Genomic DNA, 27,171 nt, shown 5'->3' with positions numbered 1-27,171 from the left:
CTCAAGAGTAAGAAATATCACTGTATTACAGAGCTTCTCATTTACTGTCACGTGAACAGTATAAAACACGTTATTTTCTTTATGGAAGACAAACAAGCTGGAAAATAGTGGCCAAGTACTTGGCCACTACATTCGACCCTTTTTAATCCTAATAGGACTCTTAATTATTTGTTTGCTAACACACTAACCAGTTCTCCAGGCTCCTTTGCACAGGATGCCAGCTAGATTATGCGTAACACAACGGCATCTATTTCTGCCGTGAAGCAGTAATGTGTAAAAATTACAGTGTTTCGGTCTGAAGTGCACCGTAGCTAGTGAATGGGCAAATGAGACTTAACATCTTAAGTCTCACGGTGATGAGCGCAATTGTAGTCCGTTCAGAATTTTTGGGTTATTCAATATATCTTATAGCCTGTTTCAATATCATTCTGATACATTCACTCAAATCAACGTAATTATAAGCAATCTATTGCTACACGTAAAATTATACGCACTGGCCGAACTCTGCGCGAGTGCCAAAATCGCGGCAATCTGAGGCATACCACACAACCAGAGTGTTCCGGAACGGAAAGGTTAAAGAATCAATTACTGCACATTTTGGTATTAGTTTGTAAATTTTTGGTACTTCCACGCCGCATCAACCTGCCATGCAGTTAAATTGCCGGTCTGAAAGGTCCCTAACAGTTACGTATTGTATTTTGTAGATGGATTGCGCCTTTTGAACATCGTTTTTCAAGATTGTACCATATTTATTATTATTATACTTGCTTTGCAAAAGGAAGCAATTTCCTTTTGACGTGATCTATAAACAAATCAGAAAAGCCAACCAAAGCTATCTTGTTTGCTTAAATAATAGGAAAGAAAGAAACAAATATTAGTTATTGCAAGTGTGAATTATATATTTCGGTGACATATTCAAATATATGCGAAAAAAGTAAGAATTTATTTTATAATCAATAAAAAATATTGTTTTAAAACCACATCACAAAAGTGCAAACTTCACAAATTATATATAAAAAAATATTTACTGATATTTATATATCATCAAAAAGTAGTATCAGTTGAAATAATATGTACCTGTACAATAAAGGAAAGAAGACTAACGGCCCTTCCCGATATACTATCTACAGATAGAGATACTACCTTTTACTGTCAGCAATTAGCTGTCAATAATCTGAAGCTGTCCCAATATACCCGATAAGTCATTCTTATCTCCTTATATTGGGACGCGTGAATTGCAATTTCCATACAAACTTCTATCGCTGGTAAGCTATACGTCGTCACATTGACAGACAGCGTGTACGGATAAGGTGAGTTACCGTCGGTAAGTTTATTGTGACAGAAAAGTCAACGACAGTTACGATTTTTATTTCTAGTAAGTGATAGACTGAATATTGGGAACGGCCGTTAAACTCCAATAATGTAATACAATATGTAAAAAAAATGCCTAAAATTCATTCATTTATCGCGTGCGCTGCAAAAAATATTGATGATAGAATAGATTTTAGTACTAAGAAGTACTAAGATTTTGTAGAACACATCAATATTTACAAAATGTATCGCAAAAACCATAGATCACATATATGTCTAGATAGACTAAGACAGCTGTAAAAACGTCGATAAAAATAGACTTTAGAAGTAACCTCTATTTTGAGCAACTCACTCACACTGACGAAGTGTCATACAAATCGCGAGTGTAAGACGTAGCTTGTCACGCACATTAAACTTATATTCCTGGCCTGTTTTTTTAGGCATAAAAGGCATTTATTTTCTCAAAATTGTTTCTTTAAGAATTCTTTTTGATGTCATTTCTAATATACTAGATACTACTACCGCTTCGGAAACAAATGGCGCTCTGAGAGAGAAGAAGCGGCGCAAGAAACTCTCCCAGCATTCATTTTTTTCGCGCTAACAATCACAATCTAGTCCCAGGCCATCCGATCATTTAGATATTCAGCTGTAAAGTAGTAGGACTTACGACAGAGCCTTATTTCAGTAGAACAGTGGCTGGGACTTTATTATAAAAGTGTATACATTTCCTCTAGAAGCTATTATGTATCTTATGAAGCCTACTAGAATAAGTTACAAGCAATACCTTTTTTCTAGTGTTATAATAATGATAATCACTATTAACAGCAAAAAGGTGACGATTTTTGTGAACCTATATAAAATTTTCATAAATGTACTGACAATGAACAGTCATAATATTTATTTATTTAAATTCAATTTATAGCGGTTTTCTAACAGTAAGAGACTATATCTAGATGTATAAATTATCTAAAAGTTCTTTCATTGTCAATAAAATATTGAAATATCGCTTCTACGTGTCAGCCCTGTACGCAACCGAAGTCGCGGGGTATTAGCTAGTTAAATAATATTAAGTAACAAATGAAAGCCGTAATAAAGAATATATCTTAATGAGAACACATAATTTGTTTCATTCTCTAGAGGCTCACATTCTCATTAGTTATGAAAAGGCTGTGTTGCTTACAAAAATAGACTCTGAGAATAATCTCCAATGAATTGTTAGTTTTAGCCTACAGTCACACATTTTGCCATATCCACTTTTACTATAGTTATGTTTAATATCATTCTAGAGTTTCTTATTGATCTTTCATTCAAACAAAACAAATCTTTTTACTATATTTACAATACTATGATTACAATTAAAACTATCATTACGGGGAAGCGTACCAAGAATACTGGCAGCATTTACACGTTGGATAGCTAGGTCGCTGATCCGTCGACCAAAATAGCTGCCAGCGCTTGGGTTTTTCAGCAGCTGGGGCCTCAATGGGTTGAGGCGCGTAGATAGTACTTTGTAGATTCTACGCGTCTCTGGGCCACATATTTGCGACACTTTCTGTCTTTAGCAGTCAAAGCAGCAGCCCCAGCACCAACTGACGTAACTTGGACATGAGAAGGAGCCAGTGTCGACGCAAGTCGCATCCCACACCAGCGCCCTTCCCCGTGCCCAAGCATCGCGCGCGGCTTCGATTCAGTTAACCTTCTAGGGAAATATGGATAGCATCGACTTAATGGCTACAATCTTGAAATTACCTGTATAGCACCCCTGAGCGAAATCATAATTGCGCTCGTCAATTTGAGACATTAGTTTTTAAGTGTCATTAGCCAAGGAATTCCGTGGGAATTTCACCTTTCAAAACGAAGCACAATAATGCATGAACATTACTCGTTCACGGTAGTAGAAATAGCTTTGGTAGACATTTTACCGGCATCCAATGCAAAGAAGTCTCCCAATGAAATGGGATGAAAATGAAAATCTATATTAATATCCAATAGTATGTATTTTAAAATATAAGTATTTCTTTGGACGCGTTAATCACTAGATTTATCATTCCGTAAAAAATATAAAAACTTTTTTCTTTATGATATCCAGATTCAAGAAGAATATTTTAAGGTTTTCAAGCATAATAGGCTTCACCTCTCACCCAACTTTAAATATAGATTTTTGGTAAGTGGTAAGAAAATGGCCACCTTAATCGAATAGTCACAATGTTTAGTAAGCAGTTATTAAAATATTTTAGAAAAACATTGATAAGTTATATATTTAAAAAGACCGAAAAACCACTTGCTTATTTCTTAAGTTATTAGTGTTGAGGTTTTATATTTCTACTGCCATCTGTCTCCTAGTTAAGGACATCCGTCAGTATGTTCGTTGTACATTATTCATTAGTGTCCAGGCAAAGGTGTTTGGTATGATGTACTTTCTTTGTGAGATTTAGTATAACCTACGATTTCTTCTTTTATTGTAGGTATTTTTAGGTCATTATGTAGTAGTTTGTTAGGTACGAACCAAGGGGCGTTGGTTATCATTCGCAGTTTTTTTTTTTGAAATCTCTGTAGAATTTCAACGTCATAGGCTTTAGAATAAATAGCCTTAAACACGAGTATTTTATTCTCAAGAGAAAGTAATTAATTCTTCAAAGCTATCCTCTTGCACTTCATGATTTGATTTTTTACTTTAAAGATTTATGACGCTATAAATCACCGAGTTATTTCTTTCAACCACTTTAAGAGATATTTGAAACGTTACGCAGCTATCATAAATTATAAGATATAGAATAGCTTTAAGGGTAAATGTATACACTTTTATAATAAAGTCCCAGCTACTGTTCAGGCATTATCTATAAATAAATTTTAATGTTTTATAAAAAATGGCAATGTCGTATATCCTATTACTCCACAGCTCAATATCTATCTAAGTCATCGGACAGATCTAGTTTATGATTATTTTATAGCGATAGAAATGACTGTACAATATTGTATATTTTTACTGAAAAGAGCGCAAAAAAAGAATGCTGGGAGAGTTTCTTACGCCGCTTCTTCCCTCTTAGAGCGCCATTTGTTTCCGAAGCGGTAGTAGTATCTAGTATATTAGAAATGACATTAAAAAGAATTCCAAAGGAATCAATTTTGAGAAAATAAATGCCTTTTATGCCTTTATGCCTTTTACACAATTCTTTTCTTATGATTTTACAATCACATTTTCGCTAACTACATTTTGTTATTGTATTTCTTATGAATCAATGATCGGTAGTAAATTTTTACTACCCATAGGTACTGTAATAAACTTTTATTATTTCACCGTTATTGGTAAACAAGTGAGGTCTGGATGAGAATCCTCATTTTTTACGATGTCGTTTGTGTATTGGTGCGTATCTATTATGAACTACAGTTAATGATTTTCCGATTTTGTTTTTTACGTTTTTATTTGAATGTTGATCGGAATTTTTATATCCTGTGATATTTTAAGTGATTATGTATTACGTGCTATTATTTTTTGTACGTGCCACCTAACAGCGATATATTTTGAAGTGAAAACTTCTTTAACGGCATTAGGTACTTTTTGGTTGGGGAAAATCTTATTGGTTCGCGTCACCGACATGCTCATGACTGGCGCACGCGATAAATAAATAAAATATATATATACATATAGTTAGAGACTTCTTGGATGGGTGAAATGGTCGCCTCGCCAAATATATCTTAATTTAGTGAAAATTTCAATGTGTATATACTGTGTATTGTTGAAATAGTGCTTTTGTTTGATTAACAATATTTTATTTAAAATAAGTTTTAAAAATAAATTGAAATTGATAATAGTTCAATTGTTCTTAAACATTATGAAATATCTAATTTTAATAGTAATAGTTCTAATTTTTCAGTTCTATCGGAAGTCTGGCCTGTTTTTATCTGTTACCTACCAGCAAGGCACTCTATCTAGACGTATAAATTATCTAAGCTAAAATCTATTAAAAATTCTGACAGTTGACAGATGGTTGACGCTTGAGTCGTACCACAGAGCAAGCAACCTACTGGACAGGACGTTACACCACAGAATATAGAGTACTGGATAGGCCGAGAAAGTCGGAAGTCAAAGCTTCTTGACAATAAAAAATTATATATTAAATTTTAACGTATAAGTGTTGGGACAGCTCACAGAATGGCTCAAGCGGAAGATCGGAGCTGGACATGCATAATATATGTGTCAGCATATGCCGAGCTTGAGCTTATTTGGGACTTATGTGTATCTAGTCTTATTTTATCCTTCCTAAATCGGCAGTGCCCTAGATTTTTCAGATACACCAGAACTAAGAGTGCCGTACGGCACCCTACTCCCTCACCAAGTTCTAATCCTTATTTTGTTTAAAAGATGGTTTTTTTGTATGGTCTTATAGTTTGTTTCTATGTTTCCCGGAAAGGAAAGATTATGTTTTATTTGAATTTAATTTAAGTTGTAAGCGACTTGGATAAGGAAAGCAAAAGATATATCTGTGTGTAGAACACTTGGGGAGGCCAATGCTGGAAAGCAAAACAATCTAGAAACCGGTGTCTAATATAGTAAATTAGTACATGAGTACTTTAATATAAACAAATTAAAACAGTAGATATAAGATTAGTTATGTAACTGCATTTATTTCTAGATTGTTAATAATAACTTTAGAAAATTTATTGAAGTAGGCGTTACTTTGCGGAAATCCAAAATTATACAAATGATTTAAGTTTTCTTTAGTGTTAATTCTGCCAATATTTGTTTTTAAAACAATTCGACACGTGTTTCGCCTCTACACAAGGCATCCTCAGGACGTGTTGTCTCGCCAAAATCACGATGCACAAAATCAATTGCCGAAACACGTGTCGAATTGTTTTAAAAACAAATACTGGCGGAATTAACACTAAAGAAAACTTAAATCATTTGTATAATAAAGACTTTTATTATTATTATTATCATTATTGTTTATTAAATACCTAGTGGTTTTTTAACTGCAAATAAAATATTTTATTATTATTATGTGGTGTACTAGAACAAAGTAATACGTACGCCGAATGCCCTTTGGTGTTTTGTCCTCTGGTTTCTCTTCTTCAACTTTGCTGTTAGATTTCTTCGGAGCTTCTTCCGAGTCATCTGAAACCATTAAATTCATAATATCAATAATATTCATAACATTAAACATTAATACGACAAATATTCCTAAATAATATGCACATAGTATTAAGAAAAGACAAGTATTTTGCCTTAGATTAAGGATTGGCCTCCGCTGCGCTCCAACTAGACACTACACTACAGGCTTAATCGCAAATTGTGGCAACTAATACTACGCCCAAGTGGGCGTACTCGAACAATGTGTGACATTGACGTGCCACAGTTTCTGTTAAACTTTGCTAATAATTGAAACTAAAATGCCGGCTTGCGTAGTAAAACTTTGTAAAAATAATACGACAAGAAATAAGAAAGACACTGGGATCACCATATTATCATCAGCAAGTATTTTGTATTTTATTAATTTCAGTGTAAAATAACACGAAGCGTATGTTACAAAATTTTAAAGATGGCATTCAGTGTCAAGATGCCACGCACACAAGCATCTTTATAAATAGCCAATACACACTTACAATTTTAAGATCCCGCAATAAAAAACCTATTGTTCTTAGGTAGCACGGTATCTAGTTGGAGCGCAGCAGAGACTAATCCTCAATTTAAGTATGTTCCACAGCATTTATTAAATCAAAATCACTTAATTCATATAGGTCAACGAAATGACACATATGAAAGTAAAAATTTTCTTTTCTTATACTATATTTTTCGCCACTTCAGAAAAGGTTGAGCTTTAAAGCAAGAAACTCATCGCCAGTCTTTTAAATCAACTTTTACAGTTTTATCTTTTTAGAGATCATTTTAGTTTCAATAAATTATGTAAAGTGATGCAATAAAAATACTCAAACGTCTAATATTCAACGCCTAACACGAGGAAGTCAGAAAAGTAAATGTAAATTAATATGTAAAACCAAGAATTTAATTCGGGGAGTGTTCCAAAGAGCTACTTGGCCTGATTCCGGCCACCACTCTTTTTGATCGCTACAACCGGTCTTCTATAGCGCCATTTTAAAAGTACTCCCTGTCACGTACAACCAAACTGTAGAATGCGCTTCTTTGCGCGGTGTCTTCAGGACAATACGACATGGATACCTTAAAAGAAAGTGTATACACCTCCTTAAAAGGCCAACAACGCCCCTATGTTTATTTCTTATGTTTAATGAGTGTGAGGTTATTATTATCCGTATCTTCATTTTAAAAAGATTCATGTAGCTATTATTTTCTTGTTCTAATGAAAATTCACCGAACAATAATACGCACATGAAATTGAAAAAATATAGCTCAGAAATTTCACTACGGAATCCTTCCAACCAAAACGTGCTTCCATTTCAGCCGGAAGGCCTCCTCCAAAGATGGCCATGACGATCGGTCTTGCGCTGCCCTCATTCATGCTACTCCAGCGATACTGACCACATCGTCGGTCCAACTTGTGGGGGCCTACCAACACTACGTCTTCCGGTACGTGATCGCCATTCGAGGACTTTACTGCCCCAACGGCTATCTGTCCGTCGAACTATGTGCCCTGCCCACTGCCACTTCAGTTTCGCAACAATCTGGATGTCCTATGGATTTTTTTCGAGGAGTCTTCCCTGCGAGTTCGAAAAGTGCTTGCCGAATAATTATTTACAGCGTTGGAATGATTTATTACTGTTTTTATTGTACACCATGTTTATGGTTGGTTATATTTGGTATGCAATTGACCAGTTATATTATATTGAAAATCTGATATAAGTTTTATAATGTCCAAAGTACGTCTTACAATTACTTCGGAAAATTTGTGTTTAAATTATATAATATGAAGTATCATTAACAATCTAAAACTGCAATACATTTACAGCTAATAGTCATTTTATTATATTTTCAAATAAGAAATATTACGTAATATATTTAGCCATAGCTTGTTACGTTAGATTTACATGATGACCCAATTGATCTGGGATTTTAAGAGCGAACTAAGATAATAATCGATAGTTTTTATATTTGGTTATCGATCTAATATATTAAATTTCAATTACGGTCTTATTAAGATTTTTATTGATTCTAAAGTTAAGGATTTAACTTTAACTAAAACTATAATAAAGGTGGTGGTGGTAAACTTCACAGGCATAGAGTTTCTGAAGTTTCAAAGAGGCACCGTGAACATTAAGCCGTTTGTATTTCAACGTATCTGCCGGTCACCCACTCCAAGCGATACTATCTGGATCATTTCAAGTAAACAATACAGTCTCCACGGTGCGGTTTTCAAGGATCTTTCTTCCTCGTACTACAAAGCTGTGGAATGAGCTTCCTTGTGCGGTGTTTCCGGGACGATACGACATGGGTACCTTCCAAAATAGCGCGTACACCTTCCTTAAAGGCCGGCAACGCTCCTGTGATTCCTCTGGTGTTGCAAGAGATTGTGGGTGGCGGTGATCACTTAACAACAGGTGAATCGTACGCTCGTTTGTCCTCCTGTTCCATAAAAAAAAAAAACCATTACGAGTATGATGTTAAAATACCTCATTTGTAATTCTGTCTAATTTTGATTACACAAACTAATTTATACGTATAAATAAAATTTAAGCATCTTAAGTATCGACTGCAAATTTAACTGGAGTCAACACATCGATCGCGTATGTAACAGTTAAGGCAATTTCTTGCAAATGTAACTATCTTAAGTCATCGTGTTCCTTTCAAAATAAAATTAATGTTTTATAACAGCTTCGCTCAAACTTGTGTATCCAGTCTCAGTAGATATGGTCGTACTTACAATAGCTATCATACTAATATATATAAACTACAACTATAAATTTTAAAAACAATTGTATCAAGTTCTATGAAGCAAAAATATGAAAACAATGAACTAGGTATATTTAAACACTGCAAAACATTACCGATACAGGAACTCTTATACACATACTAAATACTAAAACAAGAATTTTTCAATGACGCATAAAAATGGAACACTCTATACATTTTGTTTGCTGATTGTCACCATCATGGAAAGAGTTGATCGAGGAAATCTCTTCCACGTCGCAAGTCGCAAAATATCCACGTGGATATTTATGGCCTCTTCTTATACCACAAAAATATATTTTTTTAATAAAAAGAGAGGATCTTGCACGTCATGTAATGTAATAGTAATGATAACCATTACCTACGCTCTCTTACAACACTAGATGGTTTTTGAACGCATAAATGTCGTAGATCTGGATACCGCGCAGAAACTTCATTCTACAATTGGATTAAACATGTTAGAAAGAAAATAAAAACTGCAGTTTGTAAAGTAAAATAGCATTAAGTACTGATTTTATTGTTTTGCAAAATTATATCACAGTCATACAATGTTATTGATTGAGTTATATTGAACCAGCTCCCAAAGCTTTTTAAACATTATTATCAAATTAAAATATCTACTGATATTATATCTTGATAGACACAAAAACCTTATGTTATATAATCTAAAATTATCGACCATAGTTTGAATAATTTAAGCTATTTCTGAAGGTATTTGAGATGAGATGAACAGATTTGATGCTCGAATGATAAATTCCAAGTGGTTTTTCAGTTGAAATATAATTTTATATGTATTTTATTGAAATTTGGTGACGCTTCCTTTTTTGTGTTAATTAATAAATCTCTTTTGATAAACCTCTACGGCCTTAAAAATAAACTTAGCATAAAGTTATAATTGAGAATAAACCTAGAATATGCAACATGTAGGCTATATCGCTGACAATACTGTCAATACAATGACCATGCCACATGAGTACCTTTTTGCTAATGTGGCCAGGCAGCCTTGCAAATAAACGCGGGAAATGTTATACATCAGAATAAACCAATCATAAGCAAAATGTCTATTTGTAAACATTTTGAATATTCTTGGTTTATACTCAGGTATAACTTTAAAATTTGTTAAGGTATTGCATAGCTTCTATCGCGGGCCTTGAGCGTGGAGACCGAATCCAGAAATTCCGAAACGAAAATAACCTAACACTTACTTACTAGATATATATAGATATTTCGGCACGGTCATTACAGTTGCCGTGGAACAGCGGTTATCACGTATGCTTTTTGTGCAGAAGGTCCCAGGTTCGAGCCTGGGGTACATCTTGATATTTCTTTATTTAATTTTTTTTATCACGTTTTTTTAATTTTTATGATTATGACAAGCATTTTTATTTAGTTTCACCTGTCCCGTTGTCTGTCTGTAATCAAATCTTGCAAGTTAAATTTTACTCACTTCCCGTTTCCTTTTTTTAAAATCAATTTTATCAAAAAACAAATACTGCATAAATAAAATAAATGAATAATTATAATTGCATATGTTGATAAAAAAATGCTATGCAATAGCTTTACCGCGGCAGTCCCCGAGTGCCATACGTCTTTTTATTTGTATGGCTAATGTTTAAGCGATTTAATATTCAAACAATGAATTAATGATGTTAGAAATTAATAAGTATTTTTCAAATTGCTTGTCATTAGATCTAAAGTTAAACTATATTATTTAATAAACAATTCTTTGGAGATGGACTTAAGACGCCAAAGCGTAAGGAATGAATTCTATAGGTTGATTTCTCTGTGACAACAACTTGGTAACTATGCTAATCCTTATTGCCATCAGAAAAGAAGTATCGAAGTAGAGAAATAAGAAGATTTGCGGAAATTGTTATCGATCCTGACAATCCGTATTGAAGAGGTCTCTTATATTGAAGATTTATGAAACACGTTCAGAAATATTTTTAATAATTTTGCGCTATTTTCTTGCTTTTCATTAGAATTTATTGCACAAAAATACTTCTTATAGTAGTCCACAAAATATAGTGTTAAAAAAAATTAAATGAAAATGCATGAAATGTTTATTGCTTCCCACATAATAATTAAATATAATAATAATTTATAACTAAAGTAGGACACAAGATAATTTTCTTTTTTTCATTTTTGGAAACATAGATTATGTTATTTGAAGAAATATTAACCCAAGGTTTAGGTTTAAACTAAATATGCCAAGGTCAATTTATGGTTTTATAGTTATATTATTATGATTTGAAAAAATAAAAGTACAAAATTCATGCCACGTATTACATCATACACTATAATATATAGTAGATTTTACAACGAGTACATAAAACAAACCATATTTATATATTTTTTTCTTATAGTAATGTCGAGGTAAAATGGTTTTGTGGACGAGTTATAAACTCTGCTTTTCATTTCAATTGCGAGGAAATAAAACAGTAGTATAACATGGACATTATAACAATTTTAGCAAATTTGACAACATTAATAAACGCACGAAAAAACAAGACCTGTTTCCCGCCGCTTTTTTTTTAATCTTACGACATTGATATTAGGCTTGGGCTCCATAGCTATACAGCCTACTATTAAATTAATTTTGTAATATATATTTTTTTTTAATTAATTAAATAACCTACCGTATTTTAATTAAAATTTTAGTGTCTTTTATGTCTTAAAAAGCACACGAAGCAAATAAATTAAAATAAATATTATAAAATAACAAATTGTATCTCTGAAGTTTTTATTGAGTTTGGCTGTATGGCTCAAATATCTTTGCCTTACTATGGATACATTTATGAGTAGAGTACGTTTATGCACTTGTGCACAATTAACGATTTCGTGCACGAATAAGCAATTTCGGAGCATGAGAAGTGAAAATATCATTTTTTTAGTAGTGCTTGTTATATTAATTTGGAGAAAAACGGTAATAACTAGAGTGAATTTTCAGAATGCAAAGTTAATCGAGACCTCAATATTGTTGCTTTTTTATTTTTATTTATTTTATTAATTATTATTATGTATTTGTTGGATCCAATTACTAAATGTGACAGTAATCACGACCATCACGTTCACGAAGCATCCTTACACAAACAATGAATTCAAGCTCTAAAAGTTGAAGCATCCAATGTACAATAATGTAAATATATACAGTTTATTCTTTATTACTTTTCATGAAATAATTGATAGTATTAAAACACGTCTCATATATTGGATGCACCACCTTAAAAATTAATTTGTTATGTATATTACAGCCATTGTAAAATACTCTATTTGATTGAAAAGAGTGGCCGGTGAGTTTCTTGTATGTTCTCCTCACGAGCTAAACTTTTTCCGAACGTAATCTTCTAATATATAAAATTCTCGTGTCATGGTGTTAAACTTTGAACTCGTCCGAAACGGCTTGACCGATTCTCATGAAATTTTGAGTGAATATTGGGTAGGTCTGAGAATCGGACAACATCTATTTTTCATCCCCCAAAATGTTTAGATTATTCCACACGATTTGAGTCAGCATTAAAAATACATACAACTTCAAATTTTCGCCCATCTACGATCAACAGTTAGTTTTGTATCGCGATTTTAATATCGGCAATACAACGTTTGCTGGGTCAGCTAGTAATATTATGTAAATTCAGTAATTTAAAAGAATTATTTATTGTGACTGTTCAAAAACCCGTAGTTTAAGCCTAATTGAATAAAGTTTATTTGAATTTTGCTTTGACTTTCAATAGGTCTGTTCGTTGCGCGGAACACTGTTTTCTGTTTTTTGGTGAGTATGCAACGAATATTAATTTCCATTGTTAGAAATGAAATAATACACCGCCTTAATACAGATTTATATCTAATTTAGATCTAATTTAAATCTATATCTAACTTTCACACATGACACGGTGTGAGAAGCTCGAGCAAGGAAAAGTGGCTGTCACAGTTACTTAATATCTATCGTAACGCACTTAGATTAAGGATTGGTCTCCACTGCGCTCGCACGAGATACAGCAGGCGTAGTCGCAAAATGCGGCAACTATTACTAAGCGCAAATGGGCGTACTCGAGCTAGTCTCGAACAGTGTGTGACGTTGATGTGCCACGTGTTCTTTGCTTTGCTAATAATTGAAACTAAAATGCCGGATTGCGTAGTAAATCTTTGTAAAAATAATAATACAAGAAATAAGAAAGACACTGGGATTACATATCATCAATAAGTTTTAGAATATAGCATTTGCAGGCGTACCTGAGATGATTAACGATGGGAAATACATAAAAAATAAAGCAATGTAAAACTAGGGTAACATGAAGTCACTATACTGACTCATGTTACAATGCCTCAATGTAACCAAGCCGTACAGAATCATAAAGAGAAAAACTTGAACAAAAAAACAACCGACCTTAAAACATCTATTTCAAAAAAATAAAAATAATTGCGTATATTTATAAATTCTAATTAATTAATATTATTCTAGTTACGATAATTTTTATTTTTGAAACTCTCATCAAACTTCCCTTGAAGTATTATTTCTAGTTAAAAAAGAATAATCGAAATCGGCCATGATATTGAGTTATTCCATTTTTCGCGAATACTTATTGCAAATTAAGATTTTTATGGTTTTCTCACGGTTGTTATTTTCTGAACTGGTCCAAACCAATGGGACGAGACGGGAAGCACCGGCTTTCAAATAAAAAAAAAAATCAGAATCGGTTCACCCAGTCGAAAGTTCTCAGTTCAAGCATAAAAAAAATACAGGCATATTAACGAATTTGCTGGTTATTATTATAAAATGTGTTATTTTATCTTCTTTAACTCAGAATATATATTATTTGTTATTTAAACGATACGCAGAAATTACTGAGCATATGACGGGTTTGAAAATGAAATAAATTTATTTTGTACTTATATAAAGGCATTCCAGGCTACCAAAAAGTAGCTGAGAGAAAGTAAAAGTAGTATGTTTGTGGAGTATAGAAAATACTATAATTTTTGGGAATTTATGTGAGATTGTGATAAAAATTAAAAGCTTAGGAAAGCAAGTAATCTCATGAGACATTAATTATTTCGAATAATTACTTTCACATTAGAAAGGGTTAAGTATATTTATTCAAATTCACAGGGGATAAAATAGAAGGGCATAAAATTTATGAAACAGACGATTCCCTAGGGAACCTAGGTACTCGACGGTCTGCTATAAACTTTACGAGGCAGTAAATTTTAGTATCGATGTTTTGCAATATATATTTATACTTAGCTTAGGTTTTTTTTATTATATTGACACTTCAACTTCAGTAATGGGTTATAATTTGGGGTACTTTTTCTTCATTTACTAACGTGAGTTTGTTTTTCGATCCGACTTTGATTTTACTAGCTGAAAAGGATTACAGTTATCTCTTATTATCTTCTGGTCATATTATTTTGTTCTCTGTTTTATTTGTGTAATTAAGAAGTGAGGGTTATCACTTTAAAACATAACAAATTGTTCAGATTTGTTTTTTTTTTAATGCCTTAAATATTATCGAGTTTTAGTGGCTTATAATTTGGTAGTTTTTTTTTTATTTACTAACGGCCGTTCCCAATATACAGTCTATCTCTTACTTGAGATAAAAATCGTAACTATCGTTGGCTTTTCTGTCCCAATAAACTTATCGATAGTAGCTCACCTTATCCGGAAACGCTGTCTGTCAATGGGACGACGTATAGCGTACCAGCGATAGAAGTTTGTATGGAAATCGCAATTCACGCGTCCCAATATAAAGCGATAAGAATGATTATTATCGGGTATCTGGGGACAGCTTCAGATTATTAACAGCTAGTTACTGACAGTAGAAGGTAGTAATTTATCTCTATCTGTAGATAGTATATTGGCAGCACATACACACAATTTAAATTCTTTACTTTTAATAAAAAATATTGATCAAAACTAATCTGAAGCGCAAATTATATATCCATCATTAATATCAGCTTTTCTGGGTGCCGAAATACCATTAACCATTTTGAAATTTAAACTTCCTTTGATATCTGTTTCAATAATCATTTGTGAGTTTAAAGCTTATTATATCCATCGCTATTGCTATGTTGTGTACTAGACGTGGAAAAAGTATGTTTCTATTATCTTTTTATGAAAATTCTGTTTTCTTTAACATCTTAATCCATTCTTGTGATTAAAAATTTATGTCCAAAAATTTATTTAATTCAAATTCAAATTTAATTTTTTTTTGTAATTTATGGCTAGACTAGTTAGCCCATTGACATATAGACTGCTGGATGAAAAATAAAGTTTTATACCTTCTTACCCTTCGGCTAAAGAATTGTAAAATTTAACACTGGAGAAATAGAAAATGAACCTCATGCTAGAAAACCTTATAAGTAGTTAGGGAAGCCACAAAATTTTGCGAGTTGCTCATGTTGGACCAAACTGCACTCCATGAATTAATCCCCAATAGAATCCCTTTGTTTGATATATTATTAGTTCAGGAGTTCACTGGAAACAAACACCAGGACACTGGCAGCAAGTAACAGTATATATAATATAAGAGTTATATAGAAAGGAAAATCATATTAAATTATTTAAATGGAAAAGGCAAAAAATCTTCGCTCAAAATGAAATCATACAGTGAATTAGAATGATATTAGAAACCTCAATATCATTTATAAAAACCTATCCAAAGGCACGAATGGGTTTGAAGAAAAAAATTTATTTGAGTTTCAGTTCTAAGTATAAGTACATATTCAATACAAATCAAATATTAGTTCTAAGTATATATATAAGTACCCCCAAAAATTATTATTGTTTTTTTTTTCTATTTTTGTGTGAAAATTTTAATGCGATATTCTGTGAATACATCTACTTACCAAGTTTCAACAGTATAGTTCTTATAGTTTTGGAAAAAAGTGTCTGTGACATACGGACGGACAGACAGACATGCCGAATCTATAAGGGTTCCATGTAAAAGAATAGGCATTAAATACATCTTCATCTTAGTTCATGTTTGTTCAACAGTACAATATTGGCTAATTAGATACGACGGCACCCGGATAGCTGCCGTCACATCAACTAATTTTCATGGACTACTTGTTACAGTGGCGTGTTCAATACTCATTGAATTATTCAGACGTGCTCCGTTGGGATAAGGAAGTACCATTTGTCTTATCTTTCTTGTGTTGATGATGCGAAAGTTGCTCGAAAAATGTTTGTTACCACGCAAAATAATTGAAAAATCGTTTCAATTCTTAGATTATCTGATCAAAAAATTTCTTTTAAATTACTTTAATTTAATTGTAGTTGTTAATAGATGGAAAACTCATTTACTACAACGGCGCCTATTTCAGCCGTGAAGCAGTAATATGTAAGCATTATTGTATTTCGGTCTGAACGGCGCCGTAGTTAGTGAAATTACTGGGCAAATGAGACAAAATCTTATGTCTCAATCGCAATTGTAGTGCTGCTCAGAATTTTTTGGTTTTTTAATAGGGCAGAGCGTCAATTACCATCAGCTGAGCGTTCTGATCTTCTCGTCCCTTATTTAAAAAAAGGTTTAAATTGAACTTAGAATAATATACATACACAACACTCACGCCTTGTTCCTGTCGGGATAGGCAGAGACAATAGAATACCATTTGCTTCTATCCTTACGAACCTTACGCGCTTCCTCTACCTTCATTACTCTTTTCATACATGCTCGCCGGTTACGGGTGCTTCGGACCTCTCCTTTTCTCAAAACGTCCCCAATCTGGTCGACGAATGTTCTACGACGTCTCCCGCGACCGACTTGCCCACACACACTTGCCTTATATATTTGATGCGTCATTCTTTCTTCACTCATTCGCTCCACGTGTCCAAACTATTTCAGCATTCCTATTTCAGTCCCTGTCACAACATCCTCTTTCAAACCAGAATAATATACTCCTTCCTAAGAAAGATAAAAAAGCATAACGAAATTTATAGAAGTTCAATAATTACAATAATTACCATAATATGGTAGAAATCCACCAGGATGTCCAATCTCTTAAGTTGAATCAAACTGCACACATTATGCAAAATTTGTCTAAAATCAGTTCAATAGTTTAGGAGTTCATCGCCGATAAACAACGTGACACGAAATATTTATAAATATACAAAGATTTAAAAAAATTTTTGTACGTCATTTCATTTGTGGCGAATACACTAAAAGAACTTTTACGTGTATGAATAGCAATAGGATCATATTTACCATAGGAAGTGGCTATAACATTGCAACAACACTTGGAAAATGTCAACGAAGCTACCTACGTCAGTTCGTAATGGCGAACAAGGGGAAGAAGGCTTCAACAAGGGGAGAAAAAGTGATAAGAGACTTCCCACACATCTTATAAATCATTTAATAACAAATTTCAAAGCCTACTTTATTATTTTGATGACCTGAGCAGAATCAGATAAGAACCATGCATCATTATCCTCTAAAAAATTATCTACTATAGTAAGCCTTCTTTGTCAAAGAAGCTTTAATATATTATTTAGTGATTTAAGTGATCACCACCGCCCACAATCTCTTGCAACACGAGAGTAATCACAGGAGAGTTGCCGACCTTTGGGGGGGAAGGGATGGCCTCCGGTCATCGTAACCTGTGCGAAACATAGCGGCACTAGGCTGCAACTTCACTCCGGTATTCTGTGCGAGTTGGGTAATTAACCCGGACGAGTCTGGCCCGAATATAATCTATTCAAAAGCGATTCATCATGCCATTATGCAAAACTGGGATTGAGTCGAGCTATTATTGAGTAAAAGTATACTTGGTTTGATTTGAATTTCGAAAACTTAACGAATGCGTGAATTTTCTTTTTTATTACGGCAACTATTAGATGCTTGGCATCTTGACACTCAATGGCATCTTTCAAATTTTGTAACATACGCTTCGTGTTATTTTACATTGAAATTAATAAAATACAAAATACTTACTGATGATATACTGGTGATCCCAGTGTCTTTACTATTTCTTGTAATATTATTTTTATAAAGTTACTAGCTGACCCAGCAAACGTTGTATTGCCGATATTAAAATCGTGATACAAAAGTAACTGTTGATCGTAGATGGGTGAAAATTTGAAGTTGTATGTATTTTGCTGACTCATAATCAAACATATTAAAAAAAATGTCAATAAATTTAAAAAAATGTTAAAAAAATTAAAAAAAATTTTCGTGTGTACCACCCTTAACATTTAGGGGGATAAAAAATAGATGTTGTCCGATTCTCAGACCTACCCAATATGCACTCAAAATTTCATGAGAATCGGTCAAGCCGTTTCAGAGGAGTTCAATGTTAAACACCATGACACGAGAATTTTATATATTAGATGCTACGCAACCCAGCAATAGTTTCAATGATTAGCAAAGTTTAACTAAACATGTGAAAAAGAAAATTCATTCCGTTGCTTTGTGAAACAAAATTCTAAGAATTACATTGTAGAAAAAACGTCGAGGTGAGGATATTATTGGGCGAACAGATGACCTACCTATTGGTAGGCGGAATAATCCACCTATATTCAAATTCAAATATTTTTGTTCCATAGGAAATCTTGTTTCAATAGCCCACAGATATATTCAGTGAAATCATCCTAACCTAATAACTCTACTATTCCGGCGGGACTCTATTTTTATTCGTAATATTGTTTTTTTTTTATAAACAAGTAATTTATATAAATGTAGCAAAGAATAATAATTCTGATGTATAAACAAATAAATGCTATATTTGAGTATCTGAGGTCGAACTGGAGGAACTTGTGTTTCGGCTTACAGCGCCCCCTCGTGCTAGCATTTACAATACCATTAAATATTATTTAGTCTTTCAAAGGATTTCTTAGTAGTGTTCTGTGGTCTGGTCCTCTATTTGTGAGTTAAGATAAGTGAATGAGTGGGTGTGATAGGGAGTTGTTGCAGTTAAAATACCGAAAGAAGTATGCTATGTGCTAGAACCTACAAATTACTAAATATAAACCCGTTGTTAGAAAGGTAAATATACAAAATATTTTAGACAGCGTCTAACAAAAACAAGATGTGTTTCTCTATAGTTAAAAGTTTTATTTTATAGTTTATCTACGTCTACAAAATATTACACTTAAGTTAGATAGCAAATTACTTGTAATTAAAAGAAACGACATTTTATGTTGGTGTAACGTAATGTCGATTCTTTATGTTGATAAATTTATAATTATATTAATGAACAATATTCACAAAAAGTCTTTAAATTTTATTCTTCTAATCAACAAGTCCCATTGACATTTGTCAGAGTCGTTGTCACTGACTTATAATGAAGAGAAGTGTATCCTCTTTACAAAGATACATACATAGGTATACCCCTAAAACTATTCAAAACTGTTTGTAAAATCCAAAACGCGCATTCTCATTCAAATTTTAATATACGCTTTAACTAAAACCACGTATATTTACATATGTTTATAACATAGTGTAAATGACTGTTAAGTGCGTGTCCAAGAATAATTTAATCAGCATAATCACATCAGTGACTTTCCAAGAAATTCTTGTCAAACAATTTTCTGTATTCAACGGAAACAGCGAAAATTGTTGCTACGTGCGGTTAATAATACATTTCTAATACACTTTCTGTTTTATTTAATAACCACAGTTGTTGCTATAATTATCTTTAATATGGAAATTGAACCATGACGGCTTATACGCTTATAAGTATTAATCAAATATATAAATAATAAAAGTAGTTTAAAAAACCTAACATACGCTTTGGTTGAAAAGGTAATGGCTGAATTTAAAATTGACTTCAATTCCTGCCTTATCGACGATTGATGAAAAAATTATATTAATTAACAAAAATCTTATTTGTCAAATTGAAAAATTTAATTATTTTATCAAATTAATGTATTGTGATCGGTCCTCGATAAATCTACGAAGTTTGAACGAAATCTGGCTGTTTAAAGTGGGTCAAAATCGCGCCCAAATTAAATAAATAGATACAGGTGACGCTACTAAAAAGCGTGTAAGAATCGAAGCTTTGAATATATTCAACGCAATAGTTAAGGGGAACTTTCATAACGAGCGCCTTGTTTGAATCCGGAGAAAGCGAAGGATTCTAACTTAGAATCTTGAGCCTAGTGAGGGATTCAAAGCCACAACCTACAAAATTAGGCTTTAAGGATGGGTGGTAGAGCTTAACGTTTAATAAGTGATTTTAAATACAATAAAAAATATTTGTTTTCATTTATAACTTAATGATATTGATGGGGAAAATCAACAACCGCGCATGTTTTCTTTTTTTTTATTTTCTCCCATTTTGTATTTATATTCATAACTAAGTCAAATTAAAATTAACTGATGATCAAAATAATTTATAAAATTTAGAATCTACCACTATTTCGGAAAAGAAATGCCTCAGGCCTGAAAAGAACTTAAGCAAGTAACTTTAATTTTTTGTATGTCACTAATCTTCATCGCGTTCTTACTAACTTGAACTATTCGGGTGTTTATCAGGAATTATAACTTAATAATTATTTCTAGTATTAATAATATGAAAACCACGATTTCTGGAAAATATTATATTATTGTACCCTCATTTTACTAAAATGTTGTACTAACGGTTCTTTAGTACCTTATGTTTCCCTTATCAGTTGCAAATAAGCCTTACCTATGATGATTAACTTTTTCATATATCTAGCTAAATATGTCCTAGAGCAACCATGACTAAAACTATTATATTTTTCAGGAAACAGAGAATATTTATTGATAATAAACGTTCCTCGACCACTGCCGGGAGAAACTCTGTCTTCTATCGAGTCCTCTCTCGAGAAGGTCATGGAATGGGGTAAATTGAACCTTGTCCAATTTAACCCCCAGAAGACTAAAGTTTGCGCGTTTACCACTAAAAAACCCCATTTGTCGTTTCACCGCTTTTCGACAACTCTCCTTACAGCCTCGCCTAGCATCGGAATACTGGGTCTCGAAATCTCGAGCGATTGCCAATTCCGTGGCCATCTGGAGGGTAAAGCCAAATTGGCTTCGACGAAGCTGGGCGTCGTAAATAGAGCACGGCAATACTTCAAGCCGGCCAACATTCTAGCGCTCTACAAAGCGCAGGTCCAGCCACATATGGAGTATTGCTCTAATCTCTAGTTTGGCGCACCCCAGTATTAGCTCGATCCATTTGACCGCGTGCAACGCAGAGCAGCTCGAATTGTTGAGGACCAAGTGCACTGTGAACAGCAGAATCACATAGACTTGCGTACAGACATCGCATCATTGTGTTTCTTCTACCGCATTTATCACGGTGAGTTATCTGTTTCACCCGATTCCACCGAATTCAACCATGACACCCAAAAAATTAGGATATCATCCCCACCATCTGGATGTGTGGTGTTCCTCCACAGTGCTGTTTTCAAAGAGCTTTCTTCCATGTACTACAAAGCTGTGGAATGAGCTTTCTTGTACGGTGTTTCCGGGACAATACGACATGGGTACCTTAAAAAAAGCACGTACACCTTCCTTAAAGGCCGGCAACGCTCCTGTCTCACTGGTATTGCAAGAGAATGTGGGCGGCGGTGATCACTTAGCACCAGGTGACCCGTACGTCATTCTTTTCCATAAAAAATAATAGTAATATAGAATAAGTAAACTAAAATTGTATGTGCATTTCCCTTGTAATATTACGCGAGTATCAACTCTAATAAATGAGCTCATGAATTTCGGAGAAACGACGATTTATAATAATTAGTGTTGTCATGAATTCGCTCTACATTTTGCTCTTGTGAATATTCGCAATATTCTCGTCAAGTGATAATTTGACGAATTAGAAAACAGTTTATTTGGAATTAATTTAATACTCGTTGTAGCCCGGCGTTCAAAATTCGGTCTCATTTCTTTCATTGTATATATATAGCTTATTTTATTTTAGTTAAGTTATATCTTCATTTACTTTACTAATTATGTGATACGGAACCATTTAAATTATATTGTCACTGTTATAAAGCTCGTTAAATAATGATTAAGTATGTGGTAAAGGTTACTACTATCTTAATATATATAAATTACGTGACACGTTGTTTGTCCGCGATGGACTTCTAAACTAATGAACAAATTTTAATGGGGATTACTTCATGGAGTGCAGTTTAGTCCAACTTGAGAGATAGGATAGTTTTTATTTCGAATGGGACCCATAATTATTTTTATTACCAATATTTATTTTGTATGGACATAGTTTCTGTGAGAGAATTTATTGACGCACGGTTTGACAGTTCTGCTGTGATAAAATTTCATTATTTAAACAAGGAGCATATGTTATGAAATAATTCTTGATGTTATGAAATATTGTTGACAAATCCATAAAAAACATTATATTAATATTTATTATGTACAGAACAACGTCTGTCGGGTCGGCTAGTAGTTATATATAAAATAACTTTATTTTCCCACCTCGACGAAAAGCTCGCTTTTAGATCTTTTACGCACCTAGGGAGAGAAGTAGGTCAAACTCAACCACGGAATATTGACACCCAAGCCGAAGGCGAGGGTGACAATCGCGGGTAGCAATGTCTTACTTATCTAAAGTGTACGATTTTTTACCATCTGGATGAAAAAGCTCGAAATTTAGTCCCTGGTACGATGGAGAAAAGTGGCCGATTCTTTCCCGGCAAGACGACGTTTTGCTTGTCAATATATACTTTTTTTTTCGTTATATTAGGAATGAGCGACTGTTCAGTTCAGTTCAATTAGAAAAAAAGATGAAGTCCGTTAAGTTTTATTCACCCGTTCTTCTCAGGTCTGAGGCTGACATTTTTGAATGGGTGGTAGCTTTTCACGTTCAATTAGTGGCTTAAAATCCTATTTCGAATATTTTAATTTGATTATAGACGGATGATTTCTTAGAACTTTCTTCCAGGTTCCACTAAACGTACGAGGCGAAATCGAGTGTCAATTGATGCCCGAATAGTGGAATCGCATTTTCTTCCGTGTGATAAATACCGCTTTAAACTAAAACTACGAGGAAAATCAAATGAATTTAATTTCAGAAAATAAATTGTTTATATCAATTCGACATGACGACATGAATTAAATGCGTTAGAATCTTAAATTAAGGATTGGTATCCGCTGCGCTTTAACTAGATACTGCACTACCTAAGAACAATAGCTTTTTTATTACGGCAACTATTAGATTTTAGTTATGTAACATACCCTTCGTGTTATTTTTTTTATTAATTATTTACCACGCAACCCGACATTTTAGTTTTAAACTATCAGCAAAGTTTAACAGAAAATGTGGCACGTCAGCGTCACACATTGTTCGAGATTGGCTTGAGTTACCCACTTGGGCGTAGTATTAGTTGCCGCACTTTGGGACTACGCCTGCGGTATCTAGTTGGAGCGCAGCGGAGACCAATCCTTAATCTTAGAAATTTATATTACTTTACCGCCCGCTTAACTACATAAGTTGATTTTCATACAGCTTATCCGACCACATAATTGTATGTATTAAATGACAAACTTTCGTTCCAGCTTTTACATTATTATTAAGGCACTATAGAGAAAATGTAGTATAATTGTTATTTAGAATTTCACAGGCATTAATTACATTTTGCTCTCGTTGTGTACGCTTTCTCTGTTTTGAGATGTTGGGGCTTGAAGTTGAAAATCTTTTTAAAATATTAATATAATATCTGAGCTACTCTTATTCCTTAAGAGAAAACTTCTTTACGCGAAAAGAACACTTTATTTTATGCGTATTTAAGGAGGCTGAAGTGTCACGCAGAGGTATGTAACACAAGTGGGTAGGAGTTGAGCGGAATCATTTATCTCAAGCCTAAGACTGAGATGTATATATGATGTTAGACTTTGCCCAGATGATAAGTGAGAGGCTGCTTTGCACAGGATGCCGGCTAGATTATGGGTACAATAACGGCGCCTATTTCTGCCGTGAAGCAGTAATATGTCAACATTATTGTGTTTCGGTCTGAAGGGCGCCGTAGCTAATGAAATTACTGGGCAAATGAGACTTAACATCTTTTGTTTCAAGGTAACGAACGCAGTTATAGTGCCGCTCAAAGTTTTTGGATTTTTCAAGGATTACAATTACCATCAGCTGAACGTCCCGCTCGTCCCGTCCCTTATTTTCATTAAAAACACGCGAACTTGACTTTTGTGTCTGTATTAGCTCAATATAATTTCAATTGTTAAATGACTACAAAAACAAAATCAAAGATTATGCTAAGCTTTCACTCAGTTATGTTTTACGCAAGTAAATTCTGAGCAATGTATTACGCTTTATATGTCTCAACCAAGGAGAAAAAATTACCAGAGCAATTTGTACAACTGCTTAAGCTGTTTAATTATAGCATGGATCCCAATGCAAAAGGCCAATCAATTCAAATCTGTTTTAGGACATCTCGTATAGTGAGAAAATGCGCATAAATTATGACGACCATCATCCCACTTCTGATATAATACAGGGTGTCTCACGGCTATGCCACATGGATGTACCTTAAATATTCTAGATGTAACATTTGAAAATAGTCTTTGTTTTATTTAAAAAAACAACTTAAACTGCATTTTTTGATTTTTAAAACAATTGCCTGATTGAACAGGGAATCGATCCCGAAACCGAATGCCTCCCCGCAAGATTTCCACGACTGCGCTGCCGTCATCCAACCTATTCCGGCGATCTTGACCAGATCATCGTTCCATCTTGTGGGGAGCCTACCAACACTGCGTCTTCCGGTACGTGATTCCAATCGTGGACCATACTGCCTCAACGACCATCCGTCCGTCGAGCTATGCCCTGCCCACTGCCACTTAAGTTTCGCGGTCATTTACCGTACGAACGTTCTTTTTTTCGAAGCCGTTACACTAGAAAACGAATTGCCCTGTAGCTTTTATCATACCGATCGAAAGACTCATCATAAGGCTTATTTTTTGCAAAATATCATCAGCATCAGAAATGATATTTACAAAGATGAAAAGCTGATATTTCCGTAAGGATATACAACTGACGTTATCAAGTTCGATTCCCGGTTCAAACCGGGAATCTAATCTCAGGATACTTTTTAAAATCTATGAACGCAGTTTAAATTGTTTTTTAAATTAAAATAACGTCATCTTTCAGTAAAATTTTACTTCCCGTCCATGTGGCATGGCCGTGGGACACCCTGTATAGATATATTTAATAGATTACTTTACAGAAATGTATTTAGTTTTTTGTGCGTAGCAAATTTATACATAATTATTAGTAAAAAATCCATCTATCTTCAGGAATAACAAATTTAACTCATATATCTGACGAGGTTTTATTTGTCATGCTAAAACTAGTAAGCTGTCTCAAATAGCTAGAAAATAGAAAGCTGTTTATTGGAAAAAAAAATAAACTTTAACGCGGAAAAAACTATTCTGCAATATTTGAGAAGAATACACTTGTGCTACATTCAAATGAGAGATTATATTAATAATTTTGACAGTTCGAATATGACAGTTGACGCTTGGAACCAAAATTATACCAAAGATCACTGTCTGTCACCTACCTCTTCGTAAGATGGTCAGTTTTTTCGATTTACTCTTGAACAACTTCTTTAATTTTGCTATAAGATCTAGAAATAAATAAGTGTTAACGTACTTACTTAGGGTTAGAAAAAGCAAACAAAAGTGTGGTAATAAAAGTACCTATAAGTAATAAATATGTGATTTTTATAATAATGAATACAGCGTCGCAAAAAGCATAATATATATTCGGTTAAATTTTTATCCATGCATGTCGAAGTCATATATGCATTGAATTAATGATGTGTTTTTAAATTAAATTTATAACCATGAATTTATTTACGTCTCGGACGGAACCCAAGAGTTCGCGAGTTTGAGTCCCGCGTCATTCATAAATTTAGTTACAAATTAAATTTTATTAATCCCATTTAGATATATTTTGAATTCATTCATTCCTACGTTAATGGACGTTATTCCAGAAAAACGTTCCAAACCACAATCATGTCAAAATTGAACACAAAACTCACGTGATTCATATTAACGGACTGACAAAAAATGGCAGCCCTACTGTCACTCTTTAAATGACATCATGACTTAGTCCAACTCACATGTATGGAATACACTAATATTTATTAAACTTTAAATACAATATCCTTAACATGGTATGTTTGTGGCTTGGAACGTTTTTCAGGAACTACGTTCGTTTAATGTAATATCAAATTCTAATATAAACGTACCCTTAGCCGCAGTCCTGCTCTCGTAGATCTCCAAGTCCATAGCTTCACTCTTGTCCTCAACATTTGAAAACTTAAACGTAAAATCATTCCAGTCGAAGCTAATTGCGTGGCTGGTCAGCATTTGTGTTAAAGGATCCTTATGTCCTCTCGCCTGCCTCAAATTCCCTAACGGCTCGATCGTGAATGTATCAAATAGCCGAACCGCCTTCTGCTGGCGAATACTGCTAATAAATTCCGTAGCCATTTGCTCAATGCACGTAGCATTGTCACTACAATTTAGTTCTACAATTGCATTCGTTTGTCCTAGCAGCGCGAACGCGGCAAGGTATAGAAGGGCAGTCATTTTTAACACTATTTTGAACACTTCACAAGCACCAATCCATTTGTGGTTATAGCACCACCACTCACGGTGGCCGGACCGATAGTGAGCCCCCAGTGGAAGCCGTTCATCATTTTTATCCACCGTCACGCTGCAATGGCCAAGCCGTTTTTTCAGTTTTCCTCTATGTATGATAGTTGCACTTTTCTTTCCTTGCGTGTGTATGTTACTTTCCGTTTGTCGTTTGAATCTTCAATTGTATTTTATTTATGTCATGTTGCGAGTTTCAATAAATGTTTCTGTAGATTTTGTACGGAATTATTGGTTATATTCGTGTTGAAAATTGACGTTATTATGAAAATAAGTGGATGTCTTCTAAATAAAACTAAGCCTAAGAAATAATTTTGTTTTTTAGCTCGTAGTTAAGGCGTCAATGGCCTTGCTTATAGGGCGAGGGCAGGTGACCTAAACGTAGAAGTCGTAATTAAA

At 33.7% G+C, this 27,171-nt stretch overlaps 1 protein-coding gene across 1 annotated transcript in view; it reads right to left on the bottom strand.

Annotated features, from left to right (window-relative positions):
• The window catches only part of LOC126979788 (uncharacterized), a 38,978-nt gene extending 12,272 nt beyond the window's left edge, over positions 1–26,706 (bottom strand). Inside the window, exons 1-2 of the mRNA XM_050829323.1 lie at positions 26,364–26,706; positions 6,344–6,427 (exon numbers count right to left, since the gene is read on the bottom strand). Of these exons, the coding sequence (XP_050685280.1) occupies positions 6,344–6,427; positions 26,364–26,706 (427 nt within the window). The remainder of the gene's footprint in view (positions 1–6,343; positions 6,428–26,363) is intronic.
• Between the last annotated feature and the right edge of the window lie 465 nt (positions 26,707–27,171).

Source organism: Leptidea sinapis, chromosome 4 (genome assembly GCF_905404315.1).
Source record: "Leptidea sinapis chromosome 4, ilLepSina1.1, whole genome shotgun sequence".
NCBI classification, from domain to species: Eukaryota; Metazoa; Arthropoda; class Insecta; order Lepidoptera; family Pieridae; genus Leptidea; species Leptidea sinapis.
The sequence above is the reverse complement of the archived record's forward strand: the minus strand, read 5'-3'. Positions and strand labels throughout refer to the sequence as shown.